Source organism: Camelus bactrianus, chromosome 5 (assembly GCF_048773025.1).
Source record: "Camelus bactrianus isolate YW-2024 breed Bactrian camel chromosome 5, ASM4877302v1, whole genome shotgun sequence".
NCBI classification, from domain to species: Eukaryota; Metazoa; Chordata; class Mammalia; order Artiodactyla; family Camelidae; genus Camelus; species Camelus bactrianus.
Genome location: NC_133543.1, coordinates 45,824,390 through 45,847,430, shown reverse-complemented (window position 1 = coordinate 45,847,430; position 23,041 = coordinate 45,824,390). Strand labels below are relative to the sequence as shown.

The following is a 23,041-nucleotide window of genomic DNA, read 5'->3' as shown; positions in this document are numbered from 1 at the left end:
TAGTGCGTATAACATAATTTTAGTCTTCTTTTTATATTTCTCTCTTTTTTCCTTATGTGCTCAAAACAGACAATGGTCGCAATGTTAAAGGTAATGTATGAACTCAAATGTCATCATCCGATGCTCAGACTGCCCCCTTACTTGGCATGTTAATTTGCCTGCTGTATGCCCTGTTCAGTGCGACATCATGCTGCCCTCAGCGAGTCCACATGCCTGGTGGAGACATCATGGCTTGATTTTGGTGGAGACATTGTTACTTTCTCAGCTGTGTCACCAAAATGATTATGAACTCCTTTTTCCTGCAAGAAGTGTAAGCCTAGGTTGACAATGAAGACTTCCTAAATATTTAAATAATTCAGAAAGAATCAAATATTAAGCTAAATGTATTTCAGTGTGAAAGAGGCACATAGGCCTATTTCGGCCAAAAAGAATTCTTTGTGAGTAAAGATTAAATAAAATAAGCAAAGTGCTACATGACCGCATCACTTCACTTCTTCCTCTTTTGTTTCCTTAAAACTAGTTTCACGTTCCTGGATGGCAGGGGGTATGGTTTTAAGCTTACTGTAGTAGTAAACTGTATATGCATGACAGTCGTTTTCTATTTTTCTATATTATACATTTTGATCATTTTTAATTGTGTCCTATATTAGTCTGAAATCACTAGCATGACCTACAGCTATGGTAGGATAATGTTTAACTGGGCAATACTTTGGATAAATCTGGATTTGACTAAAAACTCGAACTTCTGTTTTTCTACTATGTTGTAGTAGATACGAAGAATCACAAAATATAATAATCATATTATTCTCATCCAGTTGAAGACTTTGTGGGCTTAGTCCTTTAACATAGGCCATGCATGCTGTTGTGGGTGTGCATATGGTGACAGTGACTCATCTGTGCATGTGTGTTGCATGGACACGTCTCCACCAGTAACCATCATTACCTAGAATTCACCATTTTGGCCTCTTCTGTATGTCACTGCTACTCTGATCACTGTGACGTTTTGTATATTTATTTCTCAAGTGCTTCCCTAACTAATTCAGAGCTGGTGATGATTATTAATTAATAGCACTAGAAACTAGAGATGTTTTCTGGTCAGTAGCCCAGGGTAACTTGAAAATAAGAGAAATCATGGCAGCTTCTGCCCATCTCAACTTTATAAGCAATTCAAAAAGGGTCTATGCAGGTCACCTTCAGTAGAAGGATGGATTTCATATACATGATTATTCCATCCTTGGCCTGTCCTCTGATATTTCTAAAAGCAAATTAGTGTCAACTGCAGGTAGTGACTTTAATTGATGTAATTCAGAACATAACCTCAAGAAACAGGATACAGACAGCTCTTGTCAACTGGCCTGCATGAAATATGATTAGCTTTAGCATTTAACAATTAGCAATAAGTTATTAGATATTAATTTTTCTAGTGATCTGTTAAATGCATTGAGAAATAAACCTAATTTTCTCAATAAATATATAATTTTAATAAATGTAAAGTTGAGCTTGCTAATCTTCCTAACTAGTAGCTTGCATAGTTATCAAACTACATTAATTTTATTTTTTTCTTACAAACCAGTCTATTTAATCTCCAACCCATTTCCTCAATCCTCCATTTTTTAAAAGCAAGAGTCTGAATAAAAATGAATCAGAAAAATCAGAATTTGAGTTTAGAAAACTAAACCATGGTAGAAAATTTTCACATGTTAATATTTATAAAGTTAAACTCCCAAATTAGATAAAACATGTGCAATTTAATAAAAAATTTAATGTAAATATGCCCAATATCTTTATTGTTTGTTTAGGCTCTGATTTTGAACACTATTCTAAAAAATACTGCAGTGTCTGACTTTTTAAGATTTTCATAGAGCAATTAATATGCTAATTAGATATAGGACAATACAGTAAGTGTGCTTTAAAAATTTTTTTGCCTTGTTTCTAAACCATATTTAAATGAAAATTTTAAAAAATTAAAAAATAAATTTTCTACACATCTTTGTATGCATAGGCATAATTACAGTTTTTTCAATGTCTAACTCAACCAAAAATAATTTCTTTAACGAAATAAAACAAATGATTTAGAAATGCATTTGGAAGGACTTGGAAGGTATTCAAGATCGTCTAGTTTATTCCCCTCAGGCAAGAGTACTGGTTAAATCTCTTGCACAGGTGGTAGGAGCGTCTTTATTTCTAGAGGACCCCATTCTTTAACTTTCTTGGGAAATCTGTTTTACTGCCTGTTACGTGAAGAGCTAACTTACATCATTCTTGCTGAAATTTTTTTTTTCCCTTTATCTATCCTGAGTGGACAGAGATACTAGCTGGTTTCTTCTATTCTTGACTTAAAACCACAGTATAAAAACTGCAAATTGGTATTCAGTCTTTTCTGCTAAAATGGAATAATGTCCATTTAACCTTCTTTCTTAGAATCAATTTTGTTTCCCTTTAATAAATTCCTTTAACACTCTGACTCTTTAAAGGAAGACTTCAGAGATCTAAAAGTTTAACTGTTACCGCAGGGAGGGAAGGAAAAAAACTTCGATTCTTTGTCTTATCTGAGAAAAAGAATTTAAATGGAAGACTGAAAGCATGATATAAACAAAGGATTTTCTTAGTAGAGCAAAAGTCAGTAAAGTATGGTACACTTTTGAGAATCGAAGGTGAGCCAACCCAAGAGAGAAAAAAAAAATGGCCCCACTTCTTTGTTTATCCTGCCTTATATCCTGGCTTTAGGAGCGTTCTCGTGATTGATTGATGGTTCATATCCCTTGAGGGCCTAAGTGTGCCCATCTCCTTTGCTCACGCTTTTATCCATGATCTACCCAAAAAACCTATGGGAGGGGGCCCAGACTGCAATGTTAATTATAATACAGTGAACATTGGATCGTGTCCGGTTAAGTCTGTTTTGCTGCCACAGTCGTGGCTGTCAGGTTCTAACCAGTTTCTTGCTGGTACTCATTTAGAAGTCAGGGCCCTTTATGCTAGAGGCAGGCACAGTGCCATCTTCCAGACCATCGTCTCTCTCCTCCATCTCCTCCCGGTGCCCCAACTTATCTAACTACCTAACATAAATATTATCAAAGAGTGGAAAAGTTAATTCAGATACATTGCATATGCTGTTTTTATGTGTGAGAGTGCGCATCATATTTTTAAACAATTTTTCTAATGTGTGAGATGTAAACGTAATCCTACCTCAGTCACTCACAAGGTGATTTTCCCCTCAGAACCTAGTGGTTTTTCTGTTTATTCTGATTTCCAAGTCATCATAAAAATTAACCCCACTAACCCTATTTAGTAAATAAAACATTCATATAATTTATCCCTCTATCGCTTCTACCTCCTTCTTATCCCAAATAACTCTGTATCCTACTGGCACTGGTATGTTCAGTTTCCAGCTTGTCTATGAATCTGGCATGAGTCAGAAACAAAACTATTCTCAAGATTTATGACAGCTTTCACTTCCTCTCTAGCCACAAAACCTATCCGACTCACAAAGGAAATCAATTGAGTTGTATCTCATAATCTGCATTGGCCGTTACCAAATATGTGTGATCTTACACGAATTTGCAATTGATTTTCAATGGTGACAGTTTTCTTATGTAAATTATATCTCATGCACTGAAATAAACAATACAGATATTGACTACAATAATCTGGTGATTAATTCTTATGTATCTTCCTAAGTGTTAAACTGGTTATCTTATGCTAATTGAGAGTGGTCTTTTACAAATTCCAATTACTAAACACTGCTTTTACATTTTCTTTAATGTTCAGCTACTTCAGCATTTGGGTTTTATTAAACTTTAGCCAAATAGACTCATGTCCTAAGAAATACTATATAAAGACCTGATGATTTGAAAACAACCTAAATCTTTTTGGTTTTCTTCTCTCCTGTCCCATAAGGCCCTCAAGAGCAATATTATTTTCTTTTTTAAATAGCATTATTTAAAAAAAACTTATCATATGTCCTTGCTGTATTTCCAGCACTATCTAAGAGAGAATATATTCTCCTTTAGCATCATGTAACTCATGATAAATTCAAATAACCTCATCATAAAAATTTAAAACATCTTTAATCTAAAATTCTTCCCAGTTGTTGCTTTAGTGTCCAGCTTGATTTTTTTCAATGCAGGGTATTTCTTTGTAACTGGAACCTGGCCTCTTTATATTTAATCAGACACTTATAATACATTAGAGCTTTCTCCAACTGCTGGTTTAGTCTTCTTGGTCACCTGTTTTCAATCTCCTACTAGTATTTTGGAAAATTTAATCTGATCATCCATTTTGCAAATGTTGCTCTAAAGAACACCAACTCCTCCCATATCCTTTTGAGTTGTACATTCCTTTCTGTTGACTCTGCTTTTTCCCTTTATTTCTGCCCATTTATTTTCTTTAAATTGATTAACTTTGTTTTTCAGGTTACCCTCCTTTCTTTCATTAGAATTTTAAATGCCATCTATTTATGATCACTCTCAGGGAGGCTGCCTTTCACCTTTAAATCCTCAACCAAGGCCTCTCTGACTGTAGATCTAGGAGGTAGGAAACCCTGCATTCTCATTTCTAGTCTTTGATTCTCATTCCCTTTTGGCCTCGTATTCTGTCTGCTTAGGCTTACCATTAGTCAAATGAGGATATTACTAATACCTTTCTTAATTAAAGGGTAGAGTGTTTTTTCATTAGAATTTAGATAAGGTTCAGAGAAACCTAAGCCAACACTGATCATCTTGCAGACACTAACAGACTCCCGCATATAAACATCTGTTTCAAAATCAGTGAAAAAGAACATAATGACCTTTGTTATACAGGATGAAATAGATTGTAAATTTCTGTTCTAAGCTTGCATGAATTAAGTAATATTTTAAGTTCTGCTGAATTCTTTAAATATATAGATTTAAAAGAAAACCTAGCATAAAACTCTAGTACTGAGAGCTTAAAAATGAAAAAAAAAATAGAGTAGACTAAAAGTTTAGAAAGATTTTCCACTAGTAAATGAGAGAAGCTAAAATACAGGCTGCAATGAAGTTGTAATATTCTGAGGCCAAATCTGAGCATGACCTGTGTATTGGCCAGTGGTTTCTCAGTCCTAGCATACTAATGTCACCTTGTTTCAACAAATATTTTGTTATACTATCCTGAAATGACGTTCAGAGATAATTTAACCTGTTTCTAAAAGATCAACATGATTCCTGAACCATAATCCAAAGGAGAAATAAAAGGAAAGCCATTTATAATAAAGTATTTCTCTCAATATGCTAATGGTCAAATATAACTACACTAGAAGACATAATGCAATAATCAGACATAAGGAAAAAATATGGTTTTACTAACATTAAAGACATGATAAAACAGTCCATATAAGTACTAGATAAAATGATAGAGTGGGAATATGGATAGATAACAAAATAAAAACCACTTCTGGAGTAAATAATATCAGATCAGACATATATAAATTTTAAAAGTAGGAAATAACAAAAATTAAATATTGAAGAATACAAAAATCAACTGGGGAGAAAATGAGGAAGTATGATATTCTCACAAATGAGCTGGCTCTTGCTTTTCAGTGTGATGTCAATATAATTCCCTTTGTGATAACATACTATAGTATTGCATTGCACAGAAGAAAGAAAACTAACTACAGGTCAGGACATATGTTTATCCTTCAATACTTAAAATAGACCTTGCAGACCATATGCCTTCATAAGCAATGGGAACTAAAAGATGGATTAGAAGAAGAAAAGGCAAGCAAGACATTATGGCGAGCACAGATATAGAGAACAAACTGGTGGTTACCAGTGGAGAGAATGAAGGCAGGAGGGGTGAGATAGCAGAATGGGATTAAGAGATACAAACTACTGTACATACATAAGCAAGCATCAAGGATATATTGTGTAGCGAAGGGAAATGTAGCCATTATTTTGTAATAACTTTAAATAGAGTATAACCTATAAAAATATTGAATCCCTATGTTGTGTACCTGAAACTAATATTGTAAGTCAATTATACTTCAATTAAAAAAAACAAAGACAGTATGGAGATGCTGTGGCAGACCTCTAGGAAGTTATCAAAGTGTGACTGGAAACCAACCAGCAATCCCAAAACAACCCATGCCAAGTGTTTATTTTTTACCTAAAAACGAATACATATTTCTTTTCATTAATCACACATCATTTTACCTATATGGGAGAACAATAATATGACATATTTTAAATAAATTTTATTAATAATTTTAGTGTGATTCCTATAGTTATCTGCAAATTTAATAATATTTGATTCCAACATTGTTTTTAAAAAAGACTCAAATATCTTCATTTACATGTTTGCACGTGACAGCTACAAACACAGACGGTAAGCTGAAGTCTGAAATTTTGTATTAGCAACTCAAATGCCACAAGTACTGTAGCTCCAAGTGGTCTGATTTTCCAAAATGGTGAGAAACTTTTGGTAAAGTTCTGAACAAAACAATGTAAAAATCTTCATTCTACATGGTGGTTGTAGCCCTGAAAAGTTTACTGAATATTAAAATCATGTTAAAAATACATTGTACGCTTTACATGTGAAACAGGTTCAAGGCTCCAAACTGTAAATAGGCTTTTCACCTATATTAACGCCCATTGGGACATACAGGTCAATTTTTCAAGATGAGAGAATAGATGCCGCCCATCACGGTAACAAACGAAAATATCCCCACAGATGTTCTTATGGTGAAGTACAGTCACAGTTGAGACCGCTTTTTTATCAGTGCAGCCAATTCAGTGGAGTTTATTTGAACTGGTCACAAAGACAATCAAAATATATGTAACAGTGCCTTTCTGTCTTAACATCACACATGATCTGTATTTTTACCCAATTTTTTAAACAACTGTGTAGACAATCTGCTACAGAAATCCAACATATAGAAGGATAACAGAAAGAGAATTGAAAGATGGGCTTAAGGGTTTGAAGTACAATTTAACTGTGTATCTGAGCTCAGTGTTCTATAATCTCCTATGATTGCTATAATCTATAATCTATAATCTTCTATAGTCAGTACCCCTGCATGCATTAAAATTAACTAAGGAGTGAAAATATAACATTAGAGTTGAGAAAAAGACTATAAGATGTCTAAAGTCCTAGAATATTTTACCAAATTTAAATACTAAGAGATAGGTCTGGAATGTAGCTATAGAATGACACCAAAATCAGGAAACGCTATCTAGGATATGTTACAACTGTAAAGTAATGGTGTGTGTAGGAGACTTTTACAAAGAATGGGATTTCTGTCAAAGCTCTATCTTAAGGCTAGATTAATTTGGTAGCTTTGGGCCCTTGTGTCTCTTCTTGTTCTATAAATAGAAAAGAAAGTGAGGATCTGTGTGCAAATGAGGACATATTGGGCTATAAAAGCTCAGAGAGCTTAATGACATTTTTAACCCAGATGGACTTGGTCATCATCATCAATAATAAAACTCAGGGAATAAACAGAAATGCACCTCAAGAAACATAGGGTTTGCTGCATAGATAAAACATTTCTTAAAATTATTTCAATCTTTTATAATAACCAAATATAAACTTTTATAAACAAATATAGTGTGATTTTTCTCCAGGGTAAATGTGAACTAAATGATGAGTATTTCTTTCCTGGATTATATTTGACTTGAGTTGATTGATTGTTGTAGTCCAAAATACACAGTCTATAAATTTAATTTTCAAAGGTTTATACCTCACTTGGTGCATAAAGCATATTTTGATCTCTAAAATGTGTTAACTTCATTCTGAACAGGGTAAAAAAATAACATAAGGCAAAATTTGCTGACTAGCAAGTTCATTTATGCAGTTTGTATGTTTCAGGCACTCAGAAGGCAGAAAGTTAATAGCTGTATAAAATTCTTGGAGGCAGGATTTTTATAAAACTCTTCCTGATGCTAATTTTAAAAACTACATAATGGTGTAATTAACATTACCAATTGCATAAGAAACTCTTTGGAGCATTTATTGACTCTCCATAAGCAACAGACAATAGGTTCATCAAAAAAGAAGAGGTAGCTGGTCAGTGTACACCCTCAACCAAGGGGCACAGAGTCTTCGCACTGTACCAAATTGTAAGAAAAGAATGTGAGAAGTGACCAGGTTTGGTCAAAGGTCAAAAGGTACAAACATCCAGCTCTAAAATGAATAAGTTCTGGGTATTTAATGTATAGCATGGTTTGAAGAAAAAAAGTAACTAGGTACTGTCAACTCCAGACATGTCTTATTACCTACCTTTGGTCACTTCAGTTGTTAAGTTATGTTTGCCAAAGCATGCTTCCACTATGTTTTTTTTTCCCTCAAAAAGTGGTCAGCCTTAAATCTAAATAAACAAGAAAAAAAGAAAGAAAGGAAAGATTTTTAAATCCCACATAGTATTGTAGAGTACACACACACACACACACACACACACACACACACACACACACACACACGATGACATTTGCTCTTCTCAGGCTTACCTGAAATTCCTCCATCTGGACTTAACTCTTGTAGAAGCTTCATGAAGCATCCCATGCAGGTAATACAAGCGTATGAAGAACCCAAGTGGCTTGTCACTTGTCATGAAACAGAGAGGAGAGTAGTACTAATTGGAGCAGGCTAGACAGCCATTCAGAAATTTCATGGCCAACATGACTTAAACCACATGAAAGTTCTTCCTTGAATAATTCCTAAAATTTAAAAAGAAATTATTGAGAAACTTTGAAGGTAGGATTTAGCCAGTAATAGGCAGTGGAGTTTTTTCTTCTATTCCAGCCTTTAATGAAAGAAGCCAGTTAACATCTAAAGCTGCCATTTGCTCTCTGGGGGGTGCATCTAGAACCCCATCTTATCCTTGGATATTTCCATGCTGCTCCACATGGGAGACTGTGACCCTAAACCCTGTGTTCAGGTATCAGCTGGCTGCATTTAGTCACACCTGAGTCAGGGTCATATTGGTAGTGGATTACTAACAGGTCATTTAAAACCATCTCTTCTTCTATTTTTCCTGATATTGCTTTTACAAATACGTCCCAATTTTTTTTTTAGGGCCTTTTAATCATATCAAGTCAAGCCTCCTGGGATCCACGTCGGATTCAAACCTCAATAAATACAGCACCATTAACAAGATTCCACAGCTCACTCTGAATTTTTCAGATGTCAAAACTGAAAAAAAGAATACATCCCCTCCTTCTTCAGATAAAACCATTATTGCACCCAAAGTTAAAGATCGAACACACAATGTGACAGAAAAAGTTACCCAGGTAGGACACAATTTTACTATCAATTTTAGCTGTTTTTAAGGTTATTTTCTGCACCGTAAAACTCATTTCTTTTTCTATGAATGATTATCAAGAGAGGTAAGCCACTTATTCTCAGTCCAATTTATCTTGAGGTGCTGGGTGACCTTCTAATGTAACAGATAAATAAAACTGCAGACTATGATTTTATCTATTACAAGACTAAGCAAAATGCGCTAGCTTGGTTTTCTTGTTCCCTTTATTGCAGAAGTGGTTAACCTGCTATTCATCATGTTTGGGCATTTATTGTTTTGCTGCCAACTGTTGCATTATTAAGGCATGTTTTTTTTTTTTTAATATAATGGATGTGTCTGTTGAAGATTTAAGTGACTAATTGGGATTTACTCTTAACTGTGGCCTCTTTTTTGCACTTACACTGCTAAGTAGAGCCAGTTGACTTGGGGAAAAGAACTGTCTGAATTGGTGAAAAGTCAGAGTAAAAACAGTATGTTTTACAGGAACAATATTTTATTGTTTTAAAATGAATATTGTAAGTTGTACTAGAGTAAAAAGGTACTGTCTAGCAGGAGTCCTGCTTTAGAAACTAGAAAAAAATGATTTGTACCTATTATACCAAAATACCACCCTAAGCAGTACCCAGCTTTTGCTTACAAAGCACTCACATTGTTGGGAATTCATGACTCTAAAATTTGTGTCAAGTAAACAGTTTTGTGAGTTTTTTTTTTTCAACAAACATTTTAACTCAGTATATTTGCTTAGCAAATCTTTTTATAAACTATCACAATATAAAGGTAAACTTGACCCCGATCTCTACCCCAAGCATTGAAGATTTTATATTGGTAAAGTTTCTCTGTAACTGTAATTACTACAAACAACACTATAGCAGTTTGTAAATACCCTCTTATGTGCAAGCTGAAATAGCTCTGTGAAGATCATAAATCAGTTGTCAATAGACCTGAGTAGTCTCTGTTTATTTGAGATGAGAAATTATGTTATACCTCAAATATATAATTTGATATTTATGTAGTAATGAGGCTTTCTACCCTTGGCATTTTGCTTTCTTAACTTCTACTTAGTAAACTGGGCTTAACAGTGGTACATGAATAGTCTACTGTTATTTGTAGTGGTATTGGCATCGTTTTGATAGCTTTGAACTTGACTTTTAATTGTTTTTTACCTTAAAAATTATATTATTTGTAGACCATAATCCTCATATGGATATATAGAAATTAGGAGACTTTAGATATAGAAGATTTTCATTCATTTACTGGGAGTTTGGTGGTAAAATATACATGTGTGTTCCTTGTGGGAAAAACAGTTGGAAGTTGTGTCTGATATGCTTCTTTGTATAGAATAGTTTACACAATTTGTGGAGGATAGAGTCCTATCAGTGGTAGACTATGGATGGGGGCAAACTTCTGAGAAGTAGTTATTCATCCTGTGTTTGGTTGTTGCTCATTCTGTGTTTTCAGTAATTACATGCCAACAGCTTTATGGGCTCTGAGGGCTTAGCAGTGTCTGGTACATAGAAGATGATTAATAGTGGCATTCCATTAATGAGAAGGTGGGAGAAGGAATAAATGAATGGATGAAACGTCAAAAAAAAGCGATTTTAGAAATTGCACAGAAGACAGATCAGGGCCCTGCTGGTAGCCTAAGTGAATCAAACAGACATGGTGGCAGAGCAGGCGTGGGGGGTCAGAGGGACTGCAGCTGCAGGGCCCCTCTCGGGCGTATGGCCGCCGCTCAGCTCCAGCCCACTGTGGTCATGCAGCAGTGCTTGCCCCGGGGTTTCAGATCTTCCAGTTTTAAATAGAATCTGGAAATCCAGAATTTAAGATAAACTCTTAATTTCTGTAAGCTAGCAAACTATTTCAATTTTTTCTAGGCCAAACAAAACACACTTGAAGGCCTGTGGGCAGCCAAGTTTGACCTTTGCAAAGTTTTCGGGCACTTGGTTCCCCCCAGGGCCCACCCTATCCTGCCACGCTCAGCAGGTCCACTGCGCCGGGAGACGGGAGATGCACGTGTGGATCGAAGGTGGCACCTGCTCTGGGGACCTTCTGAGCCTGATGAGACAGGAGACATTTCTGCAAATAGCCCTAATGAAGTCCTGGTGATGAGTAATACAGAAACACAGTTTGGGGGAAAGTAATTATACTCTAAGAGAGGGATTTTTCAGAGAAGAAAAACAGGTGAGATGATTAAGATGGATCTAAAAGGTTACTTATGAAACTGGGTAGTCAGCGATGTTTCAGAGCACAACTCAGTCACTTGTGTTTTAATTCTGGCTAAGTCATTTGTTGTATGACGAGCACCACTGCCTTGTGTGACACTGAGGCCAGTTTTAGTGATGGCGAAACTTCTCGGTGCTGATATGAGTTGAAGAGAGTGATGTGTGGACAGTGTTCATCACAATGCTGTGTGCATGACAAGCAATACCAACCATTATTCTGTTGATTAGTGTTCTTGTATGACTTCTTCCCGCCCTCTTCAGCATCTCTGCAGGATCCTTTTATCCACACCTTGCCAGGGCCTAGTGGAACACCTAGCAGAGTGGAGTTCACGAACCGTTTATGCAAGGAAGGAAGGAAGGAAGGGCGGGAGGGGAGGAGAGAGGAAGGAAAAAGAATTTGGCCAACCAGACAAGGGAAGGATTGAGAATCCCAGGGAGAGAAAACCGCAAGAATAAAGTTGGAGAGGGAAAAAGTCCACATGAGAACAAGTGGGTTCCTGGCCAGGGAGAGGCTGAACTCAGCAGGGGCTTGTTACTGGTGGGGGAGGTGCTGGAACTTTCCCCTTTAGATGGTTCTTCACTAACTTTTTTGCATAAGTGCCTTGGTGGGGTTGAGTAAAATGCAACAGTGGCCATCAAAAGGTTGGAGTTTTTTTAAAAGATCTTATGCTTTCCCTTTAAAATCTGTGACTTTAGCTCCATAATACTGCAATATTTGTTTTAACATTTTAAAAAGTGGTTTTTCAATTGCATGCAATAATTTTGTTTGTTATTTTAAACATAAGAAATTTAGATGTAATATAATTTGCAATAGTATAATTACATCATCATGGCATCTGTACTCTAATATTCATTGTACCTCACTCTTAAAAGTGTCTTAAACTACTTACCACCGACGGACTCTGGGGCCCTCAACAGGGCCCCGTAGCTTTCCTACAGCTTCTCATACTTAACCCAGATCATCTCCCAAGTACCTCACTCGGAGGAGCAAGCAAGAAACCTCTTTAAAATGTTGCAAGATTAGAACTGGGTCTTGTTTTATTAAGAATCACTTTTTTTTTTTTTAAACATTCGAAATATAGAGTGATAGGAAGGAGACTCTAGAGACAGACCACATCAGAAGCTGTGGTTCTGACCAGAGATGATGAGGGACTAGGAAACTGGAAAGTAGAAAAAAGGGGATTTGTAGGAATGCTCTGTCTTTTTTCAGTGCCTCCTTCAGCTCTTCGTAACAAACCTTCCAACTGTCTGCACGTCGAACCAAACAAGGTAGAGATCAAATATTGAGATATTCCTCCTGCAGACATAGCCTCTGGAAATTCTGTTTAAGCATTTGATAGCAGAGTGATTCTTTCACTGTTTTCTCATTTAGAGTTTCCTGATCATAGCTATCTCTGAAATTCCTTTATTCACAACATATAATGGCACCCGTCCCCTAGTCACTAAGAATAACTTGGTCTAACTCAAAGCCTTTACGATTACTCCCTCTGTTAGGATTGTATGGAAATTCTCCTTGTCAAGATACTCCAAACATAAATACTGTAGGCAGCCAGCAGTATTTACTTTACCAATGTTCTTATTTGTTTTATTCCCGTAACAGATTTGTATGGTAATCCATTTTTCAAAAGATGTCAGGGTTTTTGTCCATAAATCATTCAATTGTGAGTTTTAAACACTCCTCTGAGCACAGACAATAGAGCAGACATTAGGGGAAAAAAGGCATAAATGAAAGAAACAGTTAATCTCAGCTCATGTTATGCTCTCTCACCATTTGGATCTTATCCCTATTGTACACTGGCTAATTACTAATTAGCCAATTAGTTATTTGCCCTCCCTGCCCCCCAGCTAAAGTGAGCTTATTCAGAGGGGGACCTTGTTGTCTATCATTCATTCATTCATGTATCTGTGTATTTTTAATTCACTCAACAAGCATTTATTGAGAGCTCATATGTACAGTGTTTGGTTCTGGGAATTCATGTTAAAAGGCAAATTTTCTGCCTTCAAGAAGTAAGGGGGACAGACAAGTACAGTGTACAGGTATTGCAATGCAGTGTGAAATATTACACTGCAGGTAAACGCAGAATGCAAAGAGTGTCAGGAGAGGAAACATTACCTATATTGGGAGTTTGGGACAGCGATTGGGGTACATAAACTACTAGATGAGTTTTGAAACTTGAGAATTTTCTGAGATTATAAATTAGAATCCAGAGTGGGGCACATTTGGGGAACCGCAAGTATCAGTGAATGAATGAAGCATGAGGTGTCTGTATTATTGGTGCCTAGCATAATACATAGCAGATCAGAATCTTAAAAGATTCAGAAATGGACCACTGAAGGTATTGGAGAGAATTAAGCAAGAGTAATTCTGTTGGGGGAGGAGAGAAGCCAAAACAAATGCTTGCCTTCCAAATTCTTCTTTAAGCAAGATTCTGTTTTTTGCTATTGTTTTAGGTCTGGAGATTCCTGTTATTAGCTGGCCAAACTTTTGAATGCATCAGTTATCTATGTCATATCCCACCTGATCTTCTTTATTCATTGAAGGAAATAAAAAATAACTCTGAGAGGGTATAGATTTTTTTCCCCTTTAACTACAGTCCAGCTGGTACAGGCTTACGTGATGTAGTAGGGCCCAGTTTGAGGAAGCAGAACCTTGGTTGGCTAATTCCTACCAAATTCCACTGAAATGGTAGAGAGAAAACAATGAATTGGAAGAAAATTTGAGTGGGTGAAGAGCAAAGATCTGCCTTCACCATACAATTGTCGTTCTCAGTCACAGATCAAATTCTTGGCTATATCTGCCCTCTTTAAAATAAAAGTAAACCAAACTTTTGTATTCTTGTATGATTTCATTATTTCTGAGGCTAGTTCTATTTTAAATGTTATGCTAAGTTTTAGGATAAAATGTATCATTTTGTTGTCATATTCAGAATAAGACTACTGGAAGGTTTAAGGAGATGGCACTGTGAATTCCAGATCTTTACTGGCCAGTCACTCTATCAGTCAATCCTGTAACAGAACACAAGTAATAGAAGCCTAATTGAAACAGCTATAAGCAAAAAATGAAAAGAGGAGAATACTCAAAATAATTAGTTTTGGGAGTAATCACAGAGACGTAGGTCACAAGAAAGAAATTCCTGAATGTTTAACAGGTTATATAATTTTGAAATCCACATAGAACTTTAAACCTAAATAGATTCCCATTATTTAGGATTTGTTGAAGTATATTATTGGCATGAAAATAGAATTATGATAGATTTAATAATAGCTGACATTGATTGAGCACTTACTATGTGCCAGGCTCTATGCTAAGCAGTTTAACAGATTATTGATTTTAATCCACATAACAGTCCTATGAGTCAGTACTATTATTATCTATTTCACAGAGGAATCAAGCTTAGAGAGGAGGAAACAACTAGCCTAGGTCACGCAGTAAATGGTGACAGAAGCTTTCAGACTGAGGTCATCTGCCTCCAAAAGTGAAGTTCATAATCTCTAAAGTACATCCTCTATAATTCTGTTTTGTTTTCCTATCTGTCATCTAAATCTGCTCAGAGGTTAGCATGACATTGGGACATACCTGTAGCACTAGGCTGTATGGCAAAGTGTCATAATCTAAAAATTTAGTAGTAACTAATTAGAAAAGTGAGTCTACAGAAATAAGGAAGAGAATGTGGCAGATTTTCTCCCCAAAACTGAATAAAACCTCATACTCTTCAAAAAGCTGAATAAAACCATCCTTAATGGGATGTATTATCTCTGGTTAAGTTCAATTCCATTTTTCTTAAGCTAATTTTTTTATTAGGATGGAGGTTTTGGTTTTGTTAGTGAGATGCCACTTGGTGGCAGAAAAAACAAAATTACATTGATGTGACCGACATAAAGAACTCAAAGAATATAGTTTATTACTTTCCAGGGAACTTTGTACGTTGTAGATATGTTCATTATTTCTTCATGTGACTCAGTGGCTCTCTTTAGAATAGAGTCAATGGCTCTCCACTTCTTTACAAATGGAGATTGATTATAATGGAGAGAGAGCATTCATTTCATTTCATTAGCTAATGTTTAAAATTGTAAATGTGTGCAATTTGTGTATATCATTGTACCTCAACAAAACTTTAAAAATTATATATCATGTCAGGCTTACATAGTACAAAATTTCTTAATGCTTTCTGTAATTTTCCTCAAATTAGATAAACTCAGTCCCAAACTTTCTTCAATCATACTGTTAAAAAATACCTTCCATCAATTATACTTCAATAAAAAATTTTTAAATAAATCTTTCAGATACAACCACAAATAGAAAGTCATTTTTTATAGAAATACTTTTCAATAATAATGTCATTTTAATTCTGACTCCAGTTCAGATTTTGACACCAGCTGGGTGTTTTACAATTCAACTCAGTTCTGACACTATCTATGCAGAGATAGCATCAGATGCCACAGATTAAGGGCTCAATTCCTCAGGACTGCCCCCAAACTTCAGATGACAACTGCAAGTCCAGGTGCCACCTGTGCTTCTGATCAACTGGCTGTAAATTGGAGGTTCCCTTGACCTCCTCCTTCAGTTAGGTTAACTTGCTAGAGACTCATAGAACTCAGGAAACTGGTTTACTCACTAGTTTACCAATTTATTACAAAGTTCTTGAATGAAGACACTTATGTTCCTATAGTGTTTGGGCCCAGCATGGTGGCATAAGGAAGTGTTCTGTTTCACCAGTCTGGAAGCTCTCTGAACTCCCTCCTTTTAGGGTTTTTATTGAGGTTTCATTACATAGGCACGATTAATTAATTCACTGGCTATTGTCTATGAATTCAACCTCCAGTCCCTCTCCCCTTCCTGGAGGTCAGAGGTAGGACTGAAAGTTCCAACCCTCTAATTATGTGGCTGGTTCCTCTGGTGACCACCTCTCATCCTTACCAGACTTAGAGGCCTTCCAAAAGTCACCTCATTAACATAACAAAAGACACTTTATCTCTCTCAACACTTAGGAAATTCCCAAGATTTAAGAGTTCTCTTCCAGGCATGAGGACTAAGACCAAAAATATATTTCTTATTATAAATCACAATATCACAGTCATGAATTAAAAATTACACCTAATTGAAAAGTCTATTTTTCAACAGTTATTTTTATAAAGCCACCTTGATTCTTCACTCTTGAAATTACAAAAAACAAAATTCACAATACTTCTACACTATGATTTAAATGTTTCCTAAACCTAATTTTTTTGCCTAAACTAATATAAGTATTATGCAAACCTCTGTAAAACTGTACAGATCATCTTGAACTGCCAGAAATAGTAACAATCACAAAATTCCAAATTAAATTTGAAGTGCAATGCAGGAGTCCAAAATTGCCTCTGAACACTTCCAGTGTAATATGACACTAGTTTTGCTTCCATTATCTTACTGTTATTTATAGAATACCATCAAACTCGGTTCAGCAAAACAGAATCACCATCTAATGTTTTCCCCATATGCTGTATTTGGTCTATGTCTATACATGAAAATGGAAACGAAAAACAATATATGTAGATGCTGCAAGTCAGAGTAAAGTACATTCACCAGGATAATTTCAGTGTCTGTGAGTGCTTACTAAATGTAAGTCAGTATTGTGTACAACAGTGATACAAAAATGTGTAAGTCAGCTTCCTTGCCTTTATGGGCCTTTGATTGAATACAAAGCATTGATCCTTGAGAAGCTGGGTTATATGTTCTAGTTTTCTCTGGGAAAATAAATATATTATAAAATCTAGTCAATGATAAGGAAAGGATAAAGAGTAACTAAAGACACGTAAGTGGCAGTTGACTACTGCAAGCATATAGTGTGCTATATACATATTAAATATAAAATAAGGGTGTTCATTATTTTGAAAAAAGTGTGTAATTTTTGAAAAGTAACAGATTAATTTTCTATTTTCACTGAAAACTATGTGCATATCAAAACTGATCACTTGCTGACATCTTCCACGTTAATGTTTTATTTCAGTTTTTAACACCTTCATTAGCAAAAATGTCATACTTCTCCAAAATCTAGATGATGAAGGAATAACATCCCTGGTAGCCACTGATTAAGAGCCATTGCTTGTAAAGCAAGCATTTAATGTGTAATTACTTTTAAAGAGCACCTGTTTGCTTTTTTACATTCATCAGATGGACATCTTTAAATGAAAGGAGGAAAAATGTCCTTTTCTTTAAAAGTTCTGTCAGCCAAAGAAACCAGGTTGAAAGAAGGTGCATGATATAAAGAAGTAAAATACCAGTGGTCAGAAAAGACAGGTAAAAATAATTTAGTTTAGCATACATAGCAATAGCCTGGTTGCCATGGAAACCAAGACAAGAGATTGCAGTTATCTGTTGCCAAGATGGTTCGGTTTTCATCACCCCAGTTAGTATAAGCCTTGGGTTAAAGTCAGTCTCTGGGACAGAAAGGAAGCACTGGAGGGGAGTTCCTTTGCTCATTTGCCCTCCTGTCCTAGAGGTTGGGACAAACATAGTTCAAGGTGAGCTGCCTAATGAGAGTGGGCAGAAGCATTAAATTGTTCATGTTTCATAGGATGAGAATTAAGGAAGGGATTTTTATCAGGTATGGATAGGTATGCAGATGCTGCAAGTCAGAGTAAAGTACATTCACAGCATTTTGACATACCCAAGCAGCCCAAGGTCTTGTAATATTAAGAATCTATGAACTATTCCTTGAGTTAGGAATTGGATTCAGCCATGGAATCCAATTTGAGGTAAATCTTAAATAAGATAGTATAGAAAAATAAAAGATTTCCTTGATTATCTTAGTGGTGAAATTGTGGGTAATATATTTTCCCCTTTAGCTCTACTTCTCTATATTGTGCAAATCACATTTATAATGGAAAATACATAGTTAGATAATAAACCCTCTAAAACTCAATGGCTTTGAAAGAGTTCATTAAAAAGCAGTTAATCTTAATAGAATTTTTAAATTTAAAGGAAACTTAAATACCATCTTCCCTAGTTTTTTTTTTTTTTTTTTTTTTTTTAAACTTCCTGACCAGTGGAATTATCTGGATCTCCTTGTCTTCTCTATCCTCCCACCCCCTGGAAATTCAGCAAGTCTCAGTGAAGCCTGAAGGTTCTGAATTTTTAACAATTCCCCATTGCAGCCTCTACTCCCACATTATTAAGAATTATGATCAGGAAAATTTGGGAAACTTGGATGTAGCCTTGTTTTTCCATTCAACCTGTAAAGTTAAAGCTAAAAAGAGAACCCAGTAAAGACCTAGCTTTTGTATTTCTTCATTGTTGTTGTACATTGTGGCTCTTTCCATAGATTTCTTGATGAGATAACTGGTTCAGTTATATATTCTTGTGATGTTTTAATTATAATATATTTGTTTTAAAAAAAGTTAATTCTTATTTACACAATTCGTACTGGAGAAACAGGCTTACTTTCATGGGGGAACTACTGAGTACAGGGAAAAGTCCTGCCATATTGAATTCCTATGCAAATGTCTAAGAAACAATCTCCATTTAAGAAAGTTTACCTAGGCCGTGCTGTTTCAGATGTCAAAACACTGGTCTCACAATTGTTTCCTAGAATAAATGTTTTCTTAGTCAAATAATATCTACTCCCCAGACTCATAGACATAGAATACAAACTTGTGGTTGCCAAGGGGGCGTGGGGTGGGAAGGGACAGACTGGGATTTAAAAATTTGTAGATACTGACAGGCATATGTAGAATAGATAAACAAGATTATACTGTATAGCACAGGGAAATAAATACAAGATCTTGTGGTAGCTCACGGTGAAAAAAAAAAGTGACAATGAATATATGTATGTTCATGTATAACTGAAAAATTGTACTCTATACTGGAATTTGACACAGCATTTTAAAATGACTGTAACTCAATTAAAAAATGTTAAAAAAAGAAAAAAAACCTACTCCCACCAACAAATTAACATGGCAAATTGACATATTTAAAGTTCTACCACAGGGAACTACATTCAATACTTTGTAATAGCCTATAATGAAAAAGAATAAGAAAAACACGTATGTGTATAACTGAATCACTATGCTGTACACCAGAAATTAGCACAACATTGTAAACTGACTATACGTCAGTAAAAAAAAAAAGAATTAAAACTTCTGAGAAGTCCTAAATTAAAGGAATTTGAAAAAATTGCTTTATCCAACACTTCTCAAACTTTTCTGATGAAATAATCCATTTTTAATTGCTTTTTCTTTATATAACTCTTGATATCATGAGGAATTCATATTTCAGGAAGATTCTTTAGGAAATACTAGCCTACACACTTTTTCACAGATAACTGTGAGCATTGTACATGGATGTGTTAGAAATGTTAAAACTTTTCAAAGAAAGAATGTGCGGATAGGCATGAGGTAATAGTGGTGGGAAAGCAGCAAGTCATAATGGGAAGTGTATTTTTCTTCCTTGTTTTAATGAAGCCCATTTAGATTTTTTTTCCCAACCATGTACCAAATATAGAGCTTAGCTTAGAGAAGCTGAAAAAATTCCATATCTATTTCCTTCTCTGTTTTAAATACCATATTTATTTCCTTTTTTGTTTTAACTATATCTGTTACAAGTACACCCATATTTTGAAACCTACTCCTTTAGAATCACTTGGGTGTAAATGGAAAAATATGGGAGGCAGGTTCACACATAAAAAATGTCTAAGTCTTTCTTCTGAGAGTAACATGGTGAAAGCTGGCCAAAGAATGGAGAATGGAAAACTGTCTTTTTCTGCCCTTGTCCCAGCGTCCTGAAGATGGTGGCACTAATGATGGGGACAGAGATGAGGTGACCTGTGATGTGAGAACCAGGGGACACAACCATGCTATTTTCCACACTTCCTTGGCTCCTCCATTTCCTGTTGGTGTCTCAGTTCTCCTTCTCACATGTGGCAGAAAATATTTAAAAATGGTCTGCAGCCAAAATCTAGTTTCTGGAGTCTGTTGATCCTTCTCTCATTTGAAGCAAAAAGTCAAGCTGAGAAATCCCTACACCATTTTTGGGAACCCAGGCTTAATTTTCAGGTCATGGCAACAACACTTGGTGAGATTGAGCAACGCAAGTCAAAGGGGAAAAAGAATGTAATAGAGAGAAATATTCTACTGCTGTTTCTTGGTTGACTGGCAGCTGTCAGTTGAGTTGTACAATCCTGTTTTGGGAGATAAGCTGTCATTTGTAAATTATGCCCATAACTACATCCATTATTCATGGGTTGGTAGTGGAAAAGAGTGATTTCGGGCACCGAAGTTTTCCTACCTGTAGGCACCTGAATTACTTCCAAAATTGACTTCTCTGTTACCTCTCATGCCCTCTAATTTTTTTTTCTACCATTGTCAGATCCTATGAGCCTACATTTGTTTCCAGTGAAGAAAAGACTTCTTTCCTTTTCCTAGGTTTTTTTCCCATAGAAATGAATGAATAAATTGTGATGAACAGAGCACTTGAATTCTAGTAAATGGACAACTGCAAGCATGAGATGTCAGTATAAAGTTCACTTAAAAAAAGTATTTTCTAAAGAATAAATATCGCTATCCACTCTACAGTCTATTACTTAAACGTGAGCAAAAACTAAGGCATAAGCCTACTGAATATTAGTAAGAGAGTTTATTATTTTTGCATTTTAGATTTTATATTGCTTATATAATAAATTAGAATAACCTCTCAGCTTAGACTTCTGATTAGTCCTTTTAATATTTTGAATATGTTTCTTGTACATATTACCCCAAGTTTGTCTGCATTTTGAAACCAAACTGTGACTCCTTTAGAATCACTAAGGTCGAGAAGGGCAGACAATCAGTGTGCTGGTGGTTTGAGGGTTTCTTGCTTTGGAGGCAGTTTTGTTCCATCCTGAATCCTCAAACCCTTTTTTCTTAAGTTCTGGGAAAACAACAAAGACACAGATTCCTTAGTTCCTATTTCATTTCCATGCAATGATCTCTAGCATATCAAACTGCCAAGAAAAGAATTATTGCACGCCGGATAAATTAGGGTTCATCCTGACAATTGTGATCTCTTTGGTGTCTTTACCATGTTACTACTATAGCAGTAAAGAAAAAAAGAATATAATAAACAGAAATACTCTAGTGCTGTTCTGCAGGAAACTTCCTTTACAAAATATAAAACTGTCATAATGCAATTGTTCCAATAGTTTTGAAACGTGCTCCTCAGTGTACTGGGTGCCAATAAGCAGGATGGGTCATTGAGACCTCCACATCACCCCCAAATTCAATCAGACAGGCTTCATTCTAAGTGGCTTTGTATATTGGCTTTCTCTTGAGGATATGTGTGTGTGTGTGTGTGTGTGTGTGTGTGTGTGTGTGTGTGTGCGCTGAAGAATGTGAAAGGGCCAGGCACTCTAAACAAACTTTGGTCTAGTTCTGCTATTTATTTTGTGTTTTCTGTTATCAAAACTGCTTAGACTTTTTCATTGATTCTGGTCATCAAGTCCTTACGTTTATAAATAATTTTGAGTTACTTGAATTATCCAGAGTCCCACAAATTGTTAACTGCACACCCACGACTAGAACCTTTATTTCTAGACTTGGTACTTCCATTTTGGAGCAGGGCCATTTTAATTCCTTTCCATCTAAACTGCCAAAGTCCCAGAATCCCATCAGCCTCCTGGTTCAGCTCCTGCAAATCTCAACCCTCTTCTCCACATGATAAGTGGCTCAAGAAGTATAAACAAAGTCATTACCAGAAGAAACTGGAGTTTTCATAACTAGTTAAAACCAAGTAATCAAACAGCAGGCTACTCTTTTGAACATGAATAGTCTATTTTCTGCCTCAGGAATAGGACAGAAAATTAACTTTGTGGGGAAACAAATGACTTTTTTAACACAGTCACTGAAACTGACTGTTATTACTCATTTGTTCCAAGAATATTCTCAGAAAAAAAAAATTCTAATGCTACTTTTGTGCCAACAGGTTCAAATGTAGAATTGATGTTAGTTGTCAAGAAGAGACACAATACACAAGAACATTAAAAAAACAACAAAGAAAATAGTGAACTTCTGTTCCTTAAGAAATTATTCTTATCATTGAAAAATAGAATTTCTAAATGTTGTCAAGATTCATACTACAGAATCTCTCTTTCATTGTATGTAAAATTGAAATCCAAATCAAAAGGCCATATAGCAAAATACAGAAAGAAATAGGTGCCTCATGGGTGGAGGAAGTAACCTGAAATGATTAGCCAGCATGGCCGGCCCCTTGTCCACAGTGTTTGAAGAGGTTTTAATGTAAAATTGTGAAATTATTGGCTTTAATGTAAGACTTTTATTACAATATTTTTGGTGCAGTTTGCACACACTTAGATCTCTATTTGCCACCCATGTGGAATATTAAATTAGCTATTTTTAAATCTATGAAATTCAAGAATGAAATTTGAGAGCATATAAAGATGAGAAATACACTTTGTTATTTGTTCTGCATTCTGTTTTTATTTCCGTAGCTTGTGAAGCATTAATTCTTTATTAATAGGAACCTTTCTTCATCCTCAACTCTTGAGAATAACCTCAGAACACAATTACTAGTTCGTAACAGTTCTAGGAATTTTGA

At 35.5% G+C, this 23,041-nt stretch overlaps 1 protein-coding gene across 1 annotated transcript in view; it reads left to right on the top strand.

Annotated features, from left to right (window-relative positions):
- Positions 1-23,041, top strand: part of KCNH7 (potassium voltage-gated channel subfamily H member 7) — a 398,074-nt gene that overhangs the window by 281,305 nt on the left and 93,728 nt on the right. The window contains exon 5 of the mRNA XM_074363205.1: positions 9,028-9,242. Coding sequence (XP_074219306.1) covers positions 9,028-9,242 — 215 coding nt within the window. The remainder of the gene's footprint in view (positions 1-9,027; positions 9,243-23,041) is intronic.